At 42.7% G+C, this 18,328-nt stretch overlaps 1 protein-coding gene across 2 annotated transcripts in view; it reads right to left on the reverse strand.

Annotated features, from left to right (window-relative positions):
- Positions 1–754: 754 nt before the first annotated feature.
- LOC122793168 (centromere protein C-like) overlaps positions 755–18,328 on the reverse strand; it is a 546,145-nt gene continuing 528,571 nt past the window's right edge. For both annotated transcript variants that reach the window (XM_044060985.1, XM_044060986.1), the window contains exon 10: positions 755–1,073. In XM_044060985.1, the coding sequence (XP_043916920.1) occupies positions 949–1,073 (125 nt within the window). In that variant the 3' untranslated portion in view covers positions 755–948. The remainder of the gene's footprint in view (positions 1,074–18,328) is intronic.

Consider the following 18,328-nt stretch of genomic DNA (forward strand, 5'->3'; position numbering starts at 1 on the left):
ACTTTGGCATGTATTTGTCCAGACCATGCAACAACTGGAATATCCACAGAGATACCTTACTAAAAGGATACAAGTCCTAAAGAATAGGTCTTGCATGGACTACCTCAAAGATTTATCACTATACTCAGTATCCTACAGAGTGCTTAGAGGTGACCTGTGTTTGGCATACAAGGCATCCTCCGACCTCAATACTGATGGACCTACTGAACATCAGCAAGTCAAACGGCATCAGAAATACTCAGTCCAGGTATCTAAACTGGATGTTGCGGAGAGATGGATATATATCACAGAGGCTACCACTGTTCCAGAACAGACTATCCATGCAAGTAAAACAAAGCTCATCCCTGCCCATATTTAAATGCAATTTGGATCTAAGGATGGGTAATAGAAAATGGCAGGATTGTCCCTCATGCCATTAATGGATAGAGGCAATTCCTAAATGCTGCATCCCTTACATGGAACTCCTCAAATTATCTATGGTATGATCACAGTTACTCTTACTAGGGCTAATGTACAATTATCGGCCAATGGATAGGCAAGACCAATCAGGAAATATTAATTCAAGCACCCAAAGGGAAATTGGCTAAGCTTAAAATGTCCTCCAAGTGAACCTATGTTGTAGTAGTAAATAGTTTTAAAAAATTGCCCTTTTAGATCAAGTGTCCCTCTCAACCTCCGCCCACCCCAGCCTTCAGCAGCTTCCAGTGCCTCTGAACATTGATCAGGAAAAAAGTGAAAGACTCAACAAAGTAAACACAGTTCAATATTTATCCTTGTTTTATTTTAGAAATGTGTTAATGTACATACTGTGTCTTATTATATACAAACAGTATAAAGCAGTAAAACTGTACAAATAAAAATATAAAACTGTAATTTTGAAGCTATTAACATTTTTTTCAGATAATATATTCTGTATATGTATTTTTGGAGGTTAACAACTGCAGATATTTATCTTCTGTGTGGACAAAGAAATTCCTGAGATGGTAATAACGGTTCTTGCTCTGCAGTCTTTATCTGAGTGAAAGTCAGAAGTGCATTGCTGTCTGTCATATTTTTAATACTGTAACAGTTGCCTGAAAAAGAAAAGGATTAAATTTAATTAAACACATTTTGCTATATATATATATATATCAAGTTGCAAAAGACAGCAGTTAATAAACCTCCGTAATTGTCTATTATGGACCATACCAACAATCAGGCCTTAAGGTGAAGCTCATGTATATGCTGGGTTAAAAACATCACTTCCTTCCTCACAGCATGTTTGCCTGTTCTATCAATAAGGAGTGCCCTGCTTGAGACTTGCTGTGACCAGTGGAGAAAAGCTTCACAATTACAAGTATGCAATGGTAGAAGTGAAAGATGCAACAGCACACTTCAACTGATAACGCACCAATAAGAGTAGTACAAACACAGCATCTGTTCTGCCACAACACACGGAAGTGACAGAAGACTTAAGTGTGCAAGCCTATAGAAGTAATTATTTAAAAATACATGAATGAAATAAGAAATTTCTATATGTAGAAATAACCTCTCTCCTTTATCAGCTAGTCTGTGTTTATATGTGGCTATGTTTCTTTCACATCATGGCCTCAGAGGTATATCTTACTCCAGCTGGCACATTTCATCCCCGTTCAGTGAGACTGCACAACCAATAAGATGGGAAACAAAGAGGCAATGTATAACAAAAGGGAACTCCATGCACTGCAAAGGGAAAACACAGGAAGGTATTAAGCACATGTTGCAAAGTAATTCCTCAAAGCTCTACTGACATGGTTAGTGTATATCTGACTTTAGGGACTCTATGGAGTGGGTAATCCCAAGATATGAAAATTAGAACTAATGAGAGACACAGCAAGGACAGTGGTCCAAATCATTTAACACTGGGCCCCTAAGAACCTCCCTGCAGGTCACTTAGCATCACAAAGCATGACAGTGTCTTTGGTGTGAGAAGACATGAGCAAAGCTGATGGCATGCACATCAGTAATGCCAGAGGCCTCAGCAAATATCAACTCCGAAAGATGAGGGCTGCTAAAGCACCTCATTGTGCCCAGAGTTGCTGGACTTAATGTTTGTTTATGTTATTTGTCTTTGCTGACTAGGAAAGTTTGACTGGGCAGAGCCCACTTTCAGCAGAGGCCTGGGAAGAAAGGCTCCATTAGAGTACATTTATATTAAGAAGTGAATTTCAGACAATTCTCAGAAAAGTTATATTTCACAGAAAAATAAACACAGTTACAAGTATATACAGTAAAGTATATGCTTATTAGAATGTCCTTTTTCTCCAAATGTTGCTCTCCATGTCTATTTACATGCTTTTGTTTTCTTTGAAGGAAGGATCCTACAAGCCCTGGTCAATGATACCGTGGTATGGAATCAGGCACATGCCTCGTTTTTAGCTGAAAACTCTGACAGAGAACTAGTTCTTCCACAGATTGCCCTCAGGGGTAAAGTTAGCACAATGCGGTCAAGCATCCATCGCATGCTCTGGACCGAGACTGAAAAGACAACAGGAGTGGTAGCTTTTATGGAGAATTTGTTTTCTGGAGAAAAGGTAGTGTCCAAATCACATTCACTATTAGACATCAAATAGCAGCACAAAAATGCAACAAAATACAAGGAAATCAACCACAATGGAATCATGTACAGATTAACTGAGTGACTTCTAATGGAAATACATAATGGACCTGTATGATCACGATGGTTGATTTTAAGCAGAAATTACATTTTAATAAATATTTGTAAAGATACTGACTGCTCAGAAGACAGTATTACAAATACACTACTTACTTCCTTGCATGAAAACACAACACAGTGAGTACAATAGATTTCTGTTTAAATAGGGAACGACTGGCACTTCCGTGACATGAAGATAATAGTCTTCTTCTTTTGGCTTTTCCCGGTTAGGGGTCGCCACAGTGGATCACCCGTCCGCTCATGATTGGCAGTGGAGTTTTACAGTGTCAAGTTGCCAGCCCAGCACCCAACCTTCCACAGAAGGCACACACACACACCTGGGCCAATTTAGAGTATCCAATCCACCTACAGCATGTCTTTGGGATGTGGGAGGAAACCAGAGCACCCGGAAGAAACCCACGCGACCACAGGGAGGACATGCAGACTCTGCACAGAAGGCACCGCAGCAGGGGATCGAACCGGAGAGCCTCTTGCTGTGAGGTGGCAATGCTAACCACTGCACCACTGTGGCCAAAGATAACAGTAGATAAGTCAAATAGTGGATGAATAACCATTTGAACAAACTAATTTGGCCAAATACAAAAATGCTTTTTTTCTGAGAATTAAGAACCGTCATATTCCCACCAAACCATGACAGATGAACCTTCTTGCAAGCTTTCAAGTAAAACACCTAGAGAAGGAAGATAAAATTACTATAAATATTAGGGTGTGCTGAACAAGAAGAGGAGGCTGTCCCTTTAGACGAGCCCCCCAAGAGGTTTGAGAGGATCCAAAACCAGAGGCAACAGGTGTCCAACAGGGATTGGAACAACATTAAGAATCGTGGCAATTATTATGGACAGAGAACTGTGTATTCAGGGAGGGGGGTAGGGGAAGGAGAATGTACCAGTGAATGTTTTGAATCATAATGACAATACAAAAGATGTTTGCATTACTAACACAGATGCTGCTGCTTGTACTATCATTGCAAATGACTACAAAGACTAGTATATATAATTACAGTAGTCAGGCTGTCACTATGAATGGGCAACATTATTTGAAAAGGGTATTAATTATGTACCTATAACTAATGCCAAGATTGACAGATGCCTATTTATTTGAAACTGTATACAAGAAAATTAAATCTAAGTTGTTATTGTCAAGGTAATGGATTATCTAACCCAACACGGAGCTGCAAAAGAAGCAGCGTGTTTAACCCCCCGTTCATCTATTTGAAAATGTATGTAGTAATGACATCAGGTCAATGTTATTAAAGACAAAAAGGACTAATATATTTAATTTAACAGAAGCAGAGACGAAGCTTTTGCACAGTATAACAACAAACAAGTCTATAAGGGTTATGGAACCCGACAAAGGTGGGGGGCTGGTGGTAATAGACCAACGCATGTATATTGAGAAGATGCTGGGGATTCTATATGGTGATGGTTATGAAGAAGTGTCGGTTAAATGAGCTACATATAGCATGCAAGAATGTTGATGTTATATTAAAAGATTTATTATTACATTTTCAAATAACTAGGGAGGAATATAATTATTTAATTCAGACATATACTAAAGTTCAAACCATATTTGGAATCCCCAAAATAGACAAATGCACCAGCAACCCACCTTTGAGACCTATTGTAGATGCAAAGGCATAAAAACAACCACTTTAGCTAAGTTTATTGATTTTCACTTGAAAACAATTTTATCAGCATGTAAACATATATTGAAGGATTCCTGGGACTGTTTAAAGAAAATTAAACAATATCTATATAGGGAAAACCTGATTATGGCAACTATAGACGTTAAAGATTTGTTTTGCGTTATACCGCATGAAGAAGGGCTTGATATGTTCTATGACTTTCTATGTAAACAAACCAACTTTAGCCACAGTAGAATACTTATGTTTAGGACCCTTATGGAAACAGTGCTCAACAGCAACTTTATTTTTGAGAATCAGATTTTAAGCAAACTACAGGTGTAGTGATGGGGGTGGCATGAGCCCCCCCGTTAGCAAATATTGTACTTGCTCAATGGGAGTTGACTCAAGTGTTTACTTGCCAATGATTTAAAAAATGTTTGTTTTATGGAAGATTTCTTGATGACATACTTCTTTTTTGGGGAGGAAATGAGTTAGAGCTCAACCAGTTTTTTGACTATCTAAACAGGAACACCTCTTTTTTGAGCTTTACTATGGAACCATACATTAATAGAATTAATTTTTTGGACATCCTTATAACCAAAGATGATTCACTGAAAAAGGTTACTACCACCATTTACAGAAAACCCACATATTCTAACACTCTCCTACATTTTGAAAGTGGGCACCCTGACTTTCAAAAAAGATCTTTGGTTAAGGGCCAATGTGTGCGGTTAGCTTGGATGGTCAGTGACCTAGAAATGCATATTGAAGAAAAGGAAAAGTTAAGGAGCATGTTACTGAGGAGGGGATACCCGAACAGTTTCATTGAACTGGTTTTGTGTGAAGTTACAGAAAAGAGAGTAAAGGACACTTTTTTCCACTGTTAGGCTCAGAGGAAAGGGACAACAGTAGTCACAAAAAGGTTGATGTGGGGTCAAGCAACACAAACGAGTTTATCAGGGCCTTTATTCTGACATACAATTTGCAGTTTTATGACAAACGATATTTTAAAAAATAATTGCTTTATATTTAAAAGTGACAAAGAGGTCCTTAAAAACGTTGGTGATAGACCATGTGTCATATACAAAAAAAAATGCATGTGACAAAGATTTGTTGGAAAGAAATTAAGAGGGGAATAAAAACTATAAGAAAGGTAAGATGTTAAAATGTGGGCACTGTAACCAATGTGCCAATGTAATAGAAAAAGAAAAAGTTTTTATTCCAAGGTATGGTATGGTTCAACTAAATTTCAAGTTGAACTGTAACAGTACACATGTTGTATATGTCACCCTATGTCAAGGCTGTGAATGTTTCTACATAGGGAAGACCATGAAAGCGTTTAAAGTTCGTATTTACCAACATATGTATGACATCAGGAAGGGTAATGAAAAGAATGCATTAGCTGTACATACTATCTTGAACCCAGATCACAAGTTTAAATTTGTAGCCATTGATCAAGTAGTACCTGATAGTAAGAGGGGACCGAAGGAATTGTTTCTAGAATTCAAAGAATTCATGTGGCAACTTAGAGCGGATGCCACTAACCCACCTGGACTGAATGACGTAGTTTCTCTCTCTAGCTATTTAAAATTAAAAGCTGAACTTTATTTTTAGGGGGGGGCACACATGTATATTCCTGTGGCAACACAGTAACATTTGCTTATTTTAAGTACATGATTTATTTTTGTGGAAATGTATTTTGGATTGCACTTTATTTTAAATTTTGAGATGGGGGGTTGATGGGCTATATGCAATATGTAAATAAAGAAGTATGGTTTTAATGCATTTTATAATGTGAAATTTAGCTATGTACAACAACAACTAAAACAACATTTTTAGGTGCATTTTGCTTTAATGACATGTGACTTAGCCTGGCTATAAAAGGAAGTGATGTATGAATAATTCCTGTTTTAATCTGAAGAAGTCAAGTGTAACAACAGATGAAAGCGTTAATTAAACTTAGTATCCAGTTTCACCAGCCAGTGTTCATTTTCTTTACATTACTAAATATTAGGGTGGCTTAGAAGAGTCACTGTCAACAGTAAATTGTAGCATTTAGGTAGATTATCAAGTAGTACTCTTTTTTTATTAGAAAGATGGCAACAGAGTATTAATGCACTGAAAATAAAAGACCCTTCTTAAAAACTAAATGTCACAGCACCATATTCACTACTGTACCAGGAATACCTATAATAAAACAAAATAATGGAATACAGAAACAGATCTATCAAACCTGTCAGTATGAGACCCACAATATATTGAAAAAAAAGTTAATGTACAGTAAACTCTCAGTTAACTGAAACTCAAGCAACCAGCAAAAAAATATTGAAGAAATGCAGTACAATTTTCATGTGTTGTACTTTCTGCCCCACCCCCCCTGCAGAAACATACCTTATGTTTTTAGAGTTTTAAAAAGGAAGATAGGAATAAATTCCCTCCCTCTCTCCCCAATCTGAGAACAAGTCAAACCAAGCAAATAGTACAGGGTACGGTATTAATCAGGCCTATTTTTAATAGTAACCAACTCTCAAGCAACCAGAAACTACAGTTATCTGGCATCTACCAATCCCCATGGGTGCTGGTTAACTGAGAGTTTACTGTACTCACCATAATGTTCCATCTGTGTTGTCCATTTTTATTCTTCCTTAACTGATGGGTTCAGATCCGAGACCTGCATCCGACTTGGCCACTTCTACGTGATCTTAGGATCCAAAACACTCAAGCTCCTCCCTTTATTCATAATGCCCCACCAACCTCATATATGTCAGATTGAGTTTGTTGCCCTTAGATGTAAAGGGACATCTTGTAAAGAAATTAACAAAGACAGAAAGGGGAAAAGAAGCTGGAGCTCAAACAAGGAACAGAGGTTCCTGCAAAACTCATAGGTCTTTCCAGAAGCAAAGAGATGGGGCAGGTGAGTGGGAAGATGCGGAAGAATTAAAATGGACAACACAGATGGAACATAACTTTATCTGATGTTGTCCTTTTCATTCATTCCTCAACTGATGGGGCAGTGTCCCCAGCTACTCGACCCTTGTGTGGCCCTCACGGGAGGATATTAAGGAGTACTGCAGAGCCAAAGACGACTCTGTTCCTGGAAACCAAATCTAACTTGTAATGGGCAAAAAAAGTGAGAGTATTAGTCCAAGTTGTAGCTGCACAAATGTCATCTAAGGAATCCCTTGACCAAAAAGCTGAAGACACTGTCACAGACCTTGTAGAGTGAGCTCTAGGAGCTTTAGGCAAAGATAATCCTTTTTTACCATAGATAAAGGAAATACAATCAGTTAACCATCTGGTCAATGTAACTTTGGAGACTGTTTTGCTAAATCTGTTAGGAGAGAAGGAAACAAACAACTGTTTGGTTTTCCTGACATTTTTGGTTCTATGGAGATGAAAATAAAGCTGTCTATGCACAACCAACAGATGGAGCATATACTCTCCCTTATTTGAAAAGTCTGGAAAGAAGACTGGGAGATTAATGACCGGTTTACGTTGGAAAAAAAAAAAACATATTTTAAGCAAAAAAGATGGATTGGTTTTTGCAAGGACTCCTTGTCTTTGCAGAAAACTAGGTAAGGAGGTTTAGAAGATAAGAGCCTGGAATTAAGATACTCATCTAGTTGATGTGATAGCGATCAGAAAAATGGTCTTTCAAGAAAACAATTTTAGATATGCCATGGATGAAGGTTCAAAGGGAGTTTGGGTTAAGGCCTGAAGCACAATAGTTAAGCCCCAAGGAGGAGGTGTAGGATCCTTTAACTGAGGTCTAAGTAAAAAGGTTCCTTTAAGAAAAGCTTTACATAGTTTAGAAGAAGCTAAGGTAGAGTTATTTTCACCCCAGTGGAAATCAGAAATGGCAGCCAACTGGACCTTAATAGAAATAATACCCCATTTTTTTGAGAACTGAGGCTAAAAATTCAAGAATAGATGGCACATGTGCTGAAAATGGATCCAGGTCTCTGCTAATGGCCCAGAATACAAATCTCTTCCATTTACTTTTGTAAATCTTTCAAGCAGAAGCTTTTGGAGAAGATAACACAATATGATGGACCAGTAAAGAGAGCCTGGTTTGTCTAGTAATGAACAGAAATGGAGAAACCATGTAGTCAGTTTGAGGCCAGAAGAGATTGCCCACTGCCAAACTTTCACTGCTTGTCGACAAATTGGATAAGACTTGGTTCCTCCCTGTTTGTTGAGGTTCCAGACCACTGAAATATTGTCCATCTGAATGGCAATAGTCCCAGATGGAAGAGTGCCTTGAAAGGCCTGCAAGTCTAGCAGGACTGCTCTCATTTCCAGGACATAGATATGCATCTTGGCCTCTTCGGGGGACCACTCACCTTGGACTGTCCTTCCCAAGTAATGCCCCACCACCCCAGTTGGGATGCGTCCATCATCACCATGGCCATGGGAATAAAAAAATGAACAACCTTCCCAGAGTGTGCTCAAATGAATCTATTGAAGATACCTTTTACATGCCTGAGTAATCTTGAATGGCGTGGTTAAAGGATTTTGAATGATGGACCACTAAGTCGACAAAGTCCATTGTAGTATTCGCATATGAAACATGACCAGAGGAGTGAGAATGATAGTAGCTGCTATGGATCCCATGGCTTGTAAAATTAGTCGCACTGGAAGAGAAGAATTTTGAATTACTTTCCTGATGTAGGACCTCAGTGTCTGGATTCAAGGAGGAGGAAGGGAGGCTATCTGACTGAATGTGTCCAGATGAGCACATAGGAACTCCTGACTCTGCATATGTGTGAGTTGTTGTCTAGAGGTTTCTCCTTTTTTTCTCAATAAAAGATGTTTGCAGGTATTGACATAGGTATCTGCTGATCAAAGCTCACCTGGAACTTAACACTGGTGTTCATAAAGTAACAAGAATTTTTCAGCTGACGTGGACAATTTCCTCAGGTAGCTTTTCTGTAATACCTTGGCAGGAGGGGAGAATACATGAAACTTCCTTCAGAGGAGTGACACGATAGTTCTGGGTTGATAAAGACCTTCATGTACTTTTCCCACAGAAACCTGTGGCTCAGTGTACTGGACTGGAACTTCTATTATTATCCCATGGATGACAAGACTCCAAACCTTGGTCAGTACCAATGTGGTACCCATCAGAATTTAAGATGTGGTACGAAAGTCAGCTGAAGCTAAGCAAGTACCACAAGAACAGACTTCCTTTTTCCTTTCAGTGGGAAATGGCAAAACAAATCTACCATTCTTTGGAGGAGAAATTGCTGATGCAGAGCAAATGTTAAGTCTCAACAAGTCAATTTCTGAAGCACTGAAGTTCCAAAGGAAGCCAAAATTCATCAGTCATACTCCAAGTAATAAGTGTGAACTGTTGACCAGTGGTCATGGTAAAAATGCCCAATGCGAAGGCATTTTTGCACGCGGTGGTGCAACAATTAGTCTTGTCGCCTCACAGCAAAAGGTTCTTCAGTTCAATTCTCGGCTGGAGTTCCTTCTGTGCGGAGCCTGCATGCCCTCCCTACGGTTGAATGAGCTTTAAAGACATGCAGGTGTGTGTGTGTGTGTGTGCCTTCTGTGATGGTTGGGCACTGGGCCAGCAACTCGACACCATAAAAACTCCACTGCCCATCAATAGGGGACCACTGATCCGCTGTGGCGACCCCTAACCGTGAAAGACTTTATTTTAGCTCCTGTGACTTCCCCACACACACACATACTGTACACCATCTCTTGTATTCAAGCACCTCTTCTTAATCTTTGTACTTTGATGGACATGAGATAGGAGCTCATGGTATACCGCAAAACAAATATCATAGAAGGTGTCTGCCCCATGCTTGACTCGAATCTCTACTCTCTGCAGACTGCAAGATGCCAATATAATTCACAAGCATTTTATGACTTATGCATACACCCACTCATGACAATACACAAGAGCCTCTCTCTCTTTTATCCACCTAGAATAGGACCCTCATCTTCTTCAAGAGGCCACAGTTAGAAGGAAAACACCTCTGCACTCTCCATCAAGGAGGAAGAAATTCAATCGGAGCTGCTCAATCATCTCTTCACACTGGACTTCTAGAATTTAGTATGCTACTCAAAACAAGTCACCAGAGTTGCAGAGGGGTGCACTAATACAGTGGAAGCATAATGCAAACATTTCTGAAGGAAGCACTGGAAGCAGCCATGTCCCTGACAGAGTGGCCTATCACAGCAGCTTTTTTCCAAAAATGTATAACTGTTTCATGGCCAAAGACAAGGCAGTTAGTAATCTACTTTTAAATGATCTGCTTAAAAACTACCAGCCCCTTCCTCCTTGAATCAAAGGAAATATAGAGCTGTTTTTGTATTCTGGAAATTGAGTAGTTGTTTAATGAAGAACCCGAACTTGTGGTATATTTTTCAGGGATTAAATGTCTAATTTTCCTCCTGGTTTCTGCTGCAGTGCAAAAAAGCTGAGAAAAAGAATAATTTAAGGACAATTCTGATATAACTTTTGACAGAGAATTCTGGTTGGTCCTAACAAATACCTGACTCTTGTGAAAGACTAAATATGGTTAAATAGAACCAAGCTCCCAAAGTTCAAGAGACATCAGAAAGAAAGAGGTGATGCCCACTAAGAAAAGAAATTTCCAGCAGAAATTTCAAAGCCACTGAACAAATGATGTGCAAAGCATTTTTTTATTAAATAAGTTCACTGATAAAGAACCTTTCCATACAATGTAAATAATGCAATCCTCATGCATGGTGCACTTCTAAACTTTCCATCAGCAACCAGGCTTAAATCCCATTTCGGTACATTCAAAGAGTACAAATATTTCAATCATAGGTAATAATGCCCTTCTATGTATAGCATGCCAATATAACAAAATAAGAAGTTATGTACCTACAATAACGTTCCATGTTAGTTGTCTTCTTCTCGCCTTCTTTCTTGCTGGATGGCTTCAGAGCCGATCCTCTGCTCCGACTCGGCAATCTACTAAAGCTTGAGAGCTATTTACTGGCTCGAAGCCCTCCCTATATCCCACAATGCTAGGTGTCAGATCCCCAGATCTCGTTTGGCAGAGCTAATACCAAGGAAAGATTCAAAAACACCTGTCCAACCACAAGGAAAACTATAGTACAAAGACAGAGGACACAATGAACATCAGAGTTGTCCAGAGAAAGAAGGCCCCAAAAGGGGACTCTTCTCAGTCTGACCAGGCTAGGGGGATGGAGGGTGGGATGCAAGAAAGAAGGCGAGAAGAAGACAACTAACATGGACCGTTATGGTAGGTACATAACTTCTTAATGTTAACTTGTCTATATCGCCTTCATTCTTGCTGGATGGGACAGCGTCCCTAGCACCTTAGTCCTGGGTGGCTCATCGGAACAGACTCTTGAGCACAGTGGAACCAAACTCAGCTCTATTCCTAGAGGCTACATCCAACTTATAATGTGAAATGAATGTATGAGGAGTGGCCCAAGTGGCTGCGGCACAAATAGATTCTATTGGTAGTCCTGCTTGAAAGGCTACCGACGTAGCCAATGCTCTGGTGGAATGACCTTTAGGTTTAGCAGGGAGTTATTTATGTCTGAGTTGATAAATCAAGGTAATAATAGAGGACAACCACCTGGATAAGGTTACTTTGGAAACTGGCCGTCCTTGTTTGCCCTCGGCATAGGATAGGAAAAGTTGGTCTGATTTTCTTATTTGCTTTGTCCTGTCCAAGTAGAAACGTACTTGCCTGTGAACATCCAAGCGGTGCAAATTTTGTTCGGCTTTGTTCGAATAGTTAGGAAAAAATACGGGCAGATCGATAGACTGATTCAGATTTGTTTCAGAGGGTATCTTGGGTAAAAACGAAGGATTAGGCCTAAGTGAAACTCTGTCCTTATGAAACACAAGATAAGGAGGATGAATACAGAGGGCTTGAAGTTCCGAAACTCTCCTAGCTGATGTGATGGCTACCAAAAAGAGAGTCTTCCAGGAGAGCAATTTTAAGGAACAGGAAGCCGCTGGTTCAAAGGGGGGGGGGGGTCAAGGAAGCCAATATCAAGTTCAAGTCCCACGGAGGCGGGGGATCCCTGACCGGGGGCCTAAGTAACAAAGTTCCTTTGAGAAAGGCCTTGCAAAGTTTGTGGGACATGATGCTGGTTTCTGACAGGCTAGCATGGAAATTTGCAATAGCAGCTAATTGGACCCTAATGGTGGCAGAAGAGGAACCAGCTTGAAAGAGCTCTGCTAAAAAATCTAAAACATGATGGACAGGGGCTGTGAAAGGGTCAATATTCCTAGCCTCTGCCCAGAAGGAGAAACGTTTCCACTTACTAGCATAAGTCTTCCTGGTGGCAGATTTGTGCGAAGAAAGGATGATTTCACGCACCGGCTGAGAAATTAGCGGAAGCCTGGCTAAAGTTGGAAGTGGAGCAACCTAGCTGTAAGGTTGGGAGACTGAAGGGACTGGTGCAGCCCGCCCGACTGATGGACCAAGAGGTCTGGCACTGGGTCCAGATTCCACGGCTGCTCCAGCAGGTGGCGATGCAGGAACGGGTACCAAATTTGTCGAGGCCAGTAAGGGGCAATGAGAATCATCCTGGATCCCAAAGCGGTTGCCTTCTGAATTAGCTTGGGAATTAGGGGAAAAGGTGGAAAAGCATACAGAAGACCCCGGGGCCAATTGTGAACTAGAGCGTCTCTGGGGGAGTGGCCGGGAAGGGGGAAGAGAGTGAAGAAGTTGTCGCACTTGCTGTTGAGAGGGGTTGCAAAAAGGTTGCAGCAAAGTTGACCCCATCTGCGGAAGATTTTGTCCGCTACTGATTGATTGAGAGACCACTCGTGAGGCATGAGAATAGCTCTGCTTAGCCTGTCTGCTATAACGTTGGACCTCCTGAGGATGTGCATTGCTATCAGAAACCATTGAGAGGAGATCGCCCACTGCCAGAGTCTGAGTGCTTCTCGACATAAGGGATAGTACTTGGTTCCGCCCTGCTTGTTGATGTACCACACTACAGACATACTGTCTGTCTGAATGGCAATAGTCCCGGTGGGTAGAGAGTCCTGAAGAGCTTGCAACGCCAAAAGCACCGCTCTCATCTCCAAGACATTTATGTGCAGATGGTACTCTAGAGGTTGCCAGGTGCCTTGGACAGTCCTGCCCTGAAAATGCCCCCCCCCCACCTGATCAGGGTGGCAACAGGAGGGGGAAGAACACATGGTCTGCCCTGGAGTATCAGAGGGGAGACCATCCACCAAGCTAGGTGGTCTTTGCATGATTGAGTGATTATTATCTTGTGAGACATTGGAAGCTGTTGAAAGGGCCATTGAGTAAAAAGCATCCACTGAAGAAGCCGCATCTGAAAGCGAGCCAGGGGAACTAGTATGATTACTGCTGTCATGAGGCCCAAGGTCTTTAGTACAACTCTGGCTTGAATTCTGTTGCACTGTTGTAAGACTTGCACATGTCGGCGGATTTCTGAAACTCTGTCGAAAGGAAGCCTTGCAGACAGATCTTTTGAATCTAAGATTGCTCCTATAAAGATAATAGACTGAGAAGGCAACAATGCAGACTTTTCGAAATTTATTGATATACCTAGCTCGGTGCAAGTTTGGATAGTATAATCCCTGGCTCGCAGTAGTTGATGCCTGGTGGGAGCAGTGAGGAGCTAGTCGTTGAGATATGGAAACACCTGGAATCCTCACCGTCTCAGGTGAGCCGTAACCACTGCCATGCATTTGGTGAACACCCTGGGGGCTGTGGTGAGACCAAAGGGCAGGGCCCTGAATTGATAGTGACTGGCTCCCAGCCGGAAGCGGAGAAACCTTCTGGAGCGCCTGTTCATTTTGATATCGTAGTACACATCCTGAAGATCTATGGAGCACATCCAATTGTCCTGACCCGAAAAGGATGGAATGGACTGGAGCGTGACCATCTGGAACTTTGTTCTTTGAACAGACTTGTTTAGCCTGCTGAGATCCAAAATGGGTCTCTAGTCCCGTCTTTTTTGGCACCAAAAAGAATTTGGAGTAGATTCCGCATCCTTGCTGGTCTGCTGGGACTGGCTGGATGGCCCGTTTGTCTAGCAGTTTTGAAATTTCTAGTACTGCCTGTTCCCTTAGACTGGATGGAACATCTGGAAGGGACTTGGTTGTTTGTACCACGGTGTGGACAAAGGGAATCTTGTAACCCTCAGATATGATAGACCGTACCCATTTGTCAGTTGCCAGGCTTCTGGGTACAGTGACAATCTTCCCCCGACTGCCTCCGAAGGCAGATAGTCGGGCAGCCCCTCAGGGGATGCTGAAAGGGTTTGTCAGAGAATGATTCTCTGCTACCCTGATTCTGCGGGCCCCCTCTGCCCCTCAGGCGGCGTCTATTATTGTTCCCTCCCCTGCCCCTGGAGGGAAACTCACCACGTGTGTCAGGCACAACTCCCTGGGGTTTCCGAAACCAAATTTTTCCACTCTTCTGACCCTTGGGGTATGGTCTAGAGGGAGTGGAAAAACGGATTCCCATGGCAGAGAGAGTCTTGCCTTCCTGCTCACACCTGGTAAGGGTATCTTTCACCTGTGGTCCAAACAGAGCCGAACCATCAAAGGGGGTATTGGTGAAGGATGCCTTAAAGGGGTCAGCAAAGTTGCATAACCGCATCCAGGCATGTCTTCTCAAAGCCACGCCTGTACCTGCGGCCCTACTCGCCCCATCGGCTGCATAAGAAATGAGCCGCATGGAGGAGTTGACGATAGAATTAAGGGTCGCCAGCTGGGAGTTTATCTTGTCTTGAGCCCCCGCAGTTGATGGATCCTGAAGGGTATCACCCAGTTCCTTAAGAAGATCCCTTTGGAGATGGGTGAAATGGCACAGATAATTCATCGACCACATAGAGAAGGTCGCTGAGGAAAACACCCGCTTCCCGTACCTGTCCATTGTCCTAGATTCATTATTAGGTGGAAGGACAGGCACCGAAGGGTCAGCCAACTCCTTCTTTGTGGCTGCTGCAACCACCATGGCATCAACAGGGACACCTTTTGTCAAAAATTGCTTGTTGGGTGGGGCTGTAATAAATTTAGTGGGCCTACGGGCAGTTGGTTCCACTGTGTCCGGGGCTGACCATGCCCTTCGAGCCACCACTTCCATTAGTGGGTTGAAAGGCGGAGACACCCAGGAGGTGGAAGGGCGAGAACCAAACGCATCCAGGTAGACCGACTCATCCTCCGAAGGGTTAAGGGCAGTCCAGTTCCCCCTCTGCTTAAGGATTTCTAGGATGTCTGAAAAAGAGACATCCTCAGAGGGGGATCTTGGGGACCCTTCCGAATCCTCCAAGTCGGTATCAGACGTGACTGACTCGGGGGAGTCGACATGTTTCCTCTTACATTTTCTCTTCCGGGGGGGCACCTCAGAAGGATCAGGGGAGGCCTCGGAAGAGGAAGATACGCCCAACAGGGCGACCTGGAGCATTTGCTCTCCACGCTTGGGGTCAGGAGGGTGGACAGAGACCGATGCAGGCACCATGGAGGGAGGAGCCGAAGGGGCTAATTGAGGGGCCGACTCAGGAGTCAGCACACTCCTCATGACCTCGAAGGCGCCCCTGTCAGGCAGAGCAGAAGGTCCCCACTCCGAGGAGACGAGAACCCCTGTTGGCACTGAGAGGGACGCCTCCGAGGCCGATGTCGGGGCTGAGCTCACCTGGGCCGATGCTCCGAGAGGGAGAACGGGGTCGGACAAGGGTTCGATGCCACTCGCCCCCTCGGAGCCGATGAGGGAGTCTCGGCGCCCAGATCCCTCCAAGGACGGAACCAAGGAAGAGATCGGAGCCGAAGAAGGAGCCGAAAGGTGTGGTATTGGTTCCGACGTCACCAAGATTCGAGCCCCAACCGGTTCCGAACACAAGGAGGGAGTCGGAGGAGGAATTCCTGTAGATACCGGGACAGCCACAGTCTGTTGAGATGGGCTGGTTAAAATTTTGGCCAGGGCCTGCAACTTAAGGAGTCTGCTGACCATCCTCTCTAGGTCATGATCAGATAGCCTGGAAGACCGAGATGAGTGGGACCTATGGCTTTTCTCAGATTGGAGTAATGGTGACCTCGGAGCCGAGCTAACCGATTCTAGGGAAGGGGACCTAGAACGTTTTCGGCTTGAAGACGGTTCCGACAGTATAGTCGGAGCTCTCTGAGGTCTAGAGGTGTTGGCTCCAGCCGGAGCCGACGAGGAGGCAGGTGCTCCACCAGGTGACGGCTCCGAACTGGGAGCAGACGGCTTAGCGGGCTTAGAGGATTTACCCGACGAAGGCTTGGTCAGGGATACTTCTGGCTTAAGTAAGCCTCTCAGGATGAGCTTGTTCCTACGCTCCTGCAGGACTCTTGGGCTGAAGGCATGACAGACCGAGCAGGAGTCCTGCAGGTGTAGGGGGCCCATGCAATAAACGCAAGAAGTGTGACCGTCTGTCAGAGACATCTTCTGACAGCACGATTCTTAAAACCTGGGACTTTGGTATCCTTAGACATGATGGATACGAAAGAAAAAAGTCATTAGTGCTTAAACACACAGAACAACACACACACACACACACACACACACACACACACACACACACACATGCACGCACTAGTTAAGCTAACAAAATTAAACAATTACACAGTTAACTATATATAAATATATATATATATATATATATATATATATATATATAGATATATAGATATATATATATATATATATATATATATACACAAGTCTACAACTGTAATAAAAGTAAAAGAGCTAACACTACCCCATAACACAAGGAAAGGGAGGGGAGATTAGCCAATGAGAAAAAAAAAGGGGGGGGGGGAGAAACTCTCTAACTAAGACGAGTTTCTAAGAGGGAATATTAGGGAGTAAACTAACCGGGAAGTTATAAATATAAGAAAAGGTTATCGAGAAAAAACTAAAGTTAACTTTTAATATATATATATATATATATATATATATATATGGGTCTACTTCGAATAACCGAACCGCCACTTCACCGACATCCAGAAGATCGAGACGGAACGACCGAACAGGTAGATGATCGAAAAAGCGATATTCCGACAGCCGAAAGACCGACAACGGCAACGTGTGAGCGCGATCCGGTAAGTGTGCGATAGTGACGGATTTAGGATTGGGGAGCGGACAGGTAAGTGTACGATAGTGAGGGATTTTAGGTTAGGGTGTAGGAAAGGTGAGTGTGCGGTAGTGTCGGACTTAGGGTTCCAGTAAGGTAAGTGTGTGATGGTGACGTAGTGTAGTGTAGGGAAGGGTTGAGTGTGTTAGGGTTAGTATGCGGGTGGAGTGAGTGTGCGATAGTGACGGGCTTAATGTTTTAGGGTGGGTTAAGTGAGTTAGGGTTAGGGTGCAGGTAGGGTAAGTGAGCGATAATGACGGTGTTGAGGTTTAGGGTGGGTTAAGTGAGTTAGGGTTAGGTGCGGGTTGGGTAAGTGCGGTAGTGTCGGACGTTAGGGTTAGGGTTTAGGTTAAGGTTAGTGGATATGTTATTGTGTGCAATGTGTAGTTTACGTTTTTTGTGTCGGTGTAATGGTGTTCGGTGTTTTGAGTTGTTGGTGATTGTCGGTGTTGTGTGTTTTCGGTTGTTTGGGGTCGGTAAATTGTGTGTCGATGAATCGGAAGTTCGGTTATACAAAGTAGACCCATATATATATATATATATATATATATATATATATATATATATGAAAAAAAATTAATACGACCTGGAGCCAAGTAAATCGCAACCTCGTAGCTGAAGCAGCAAACGAGATCTGGGGATCTGACGCCTAGCATTGTGGGATATAGGGAGGGCCTTGAACCAGTAAATAGCTCTTGAGCTTTAGTAGATTGCCGAGTCGGAGCCGAGGATCGGCTCCGAACCCATCAAGCAAGAATGAAGGCGAGATAGACAACTTAACATCAACTGTTCCCATAACAAGTGTCCAGACTCTTCCTAAAGCTATCTAAACTAGTACTTGCTTTAATTTAATTTGGTAGTCTATTTCATGCATCAGTTACTGTCTCAGAGAACCAATTAGTACA

The sequence above is a fragment of the Protopterus annectens genome, chromosome 2.part0 (assembly GCF_019279795.1).
Source record: "Protopterus annectens isolate FY-2018-M chromosome 2.part0, PAN1.0, whole genome shotgun sequence".
Classification (NCBI taxonomy): domain Eukaryota; kingdom Metazoa; phylum Chordata; order Ceratodontiformes; family Protopteridae; genus Protopterus; species Protopterus annectens.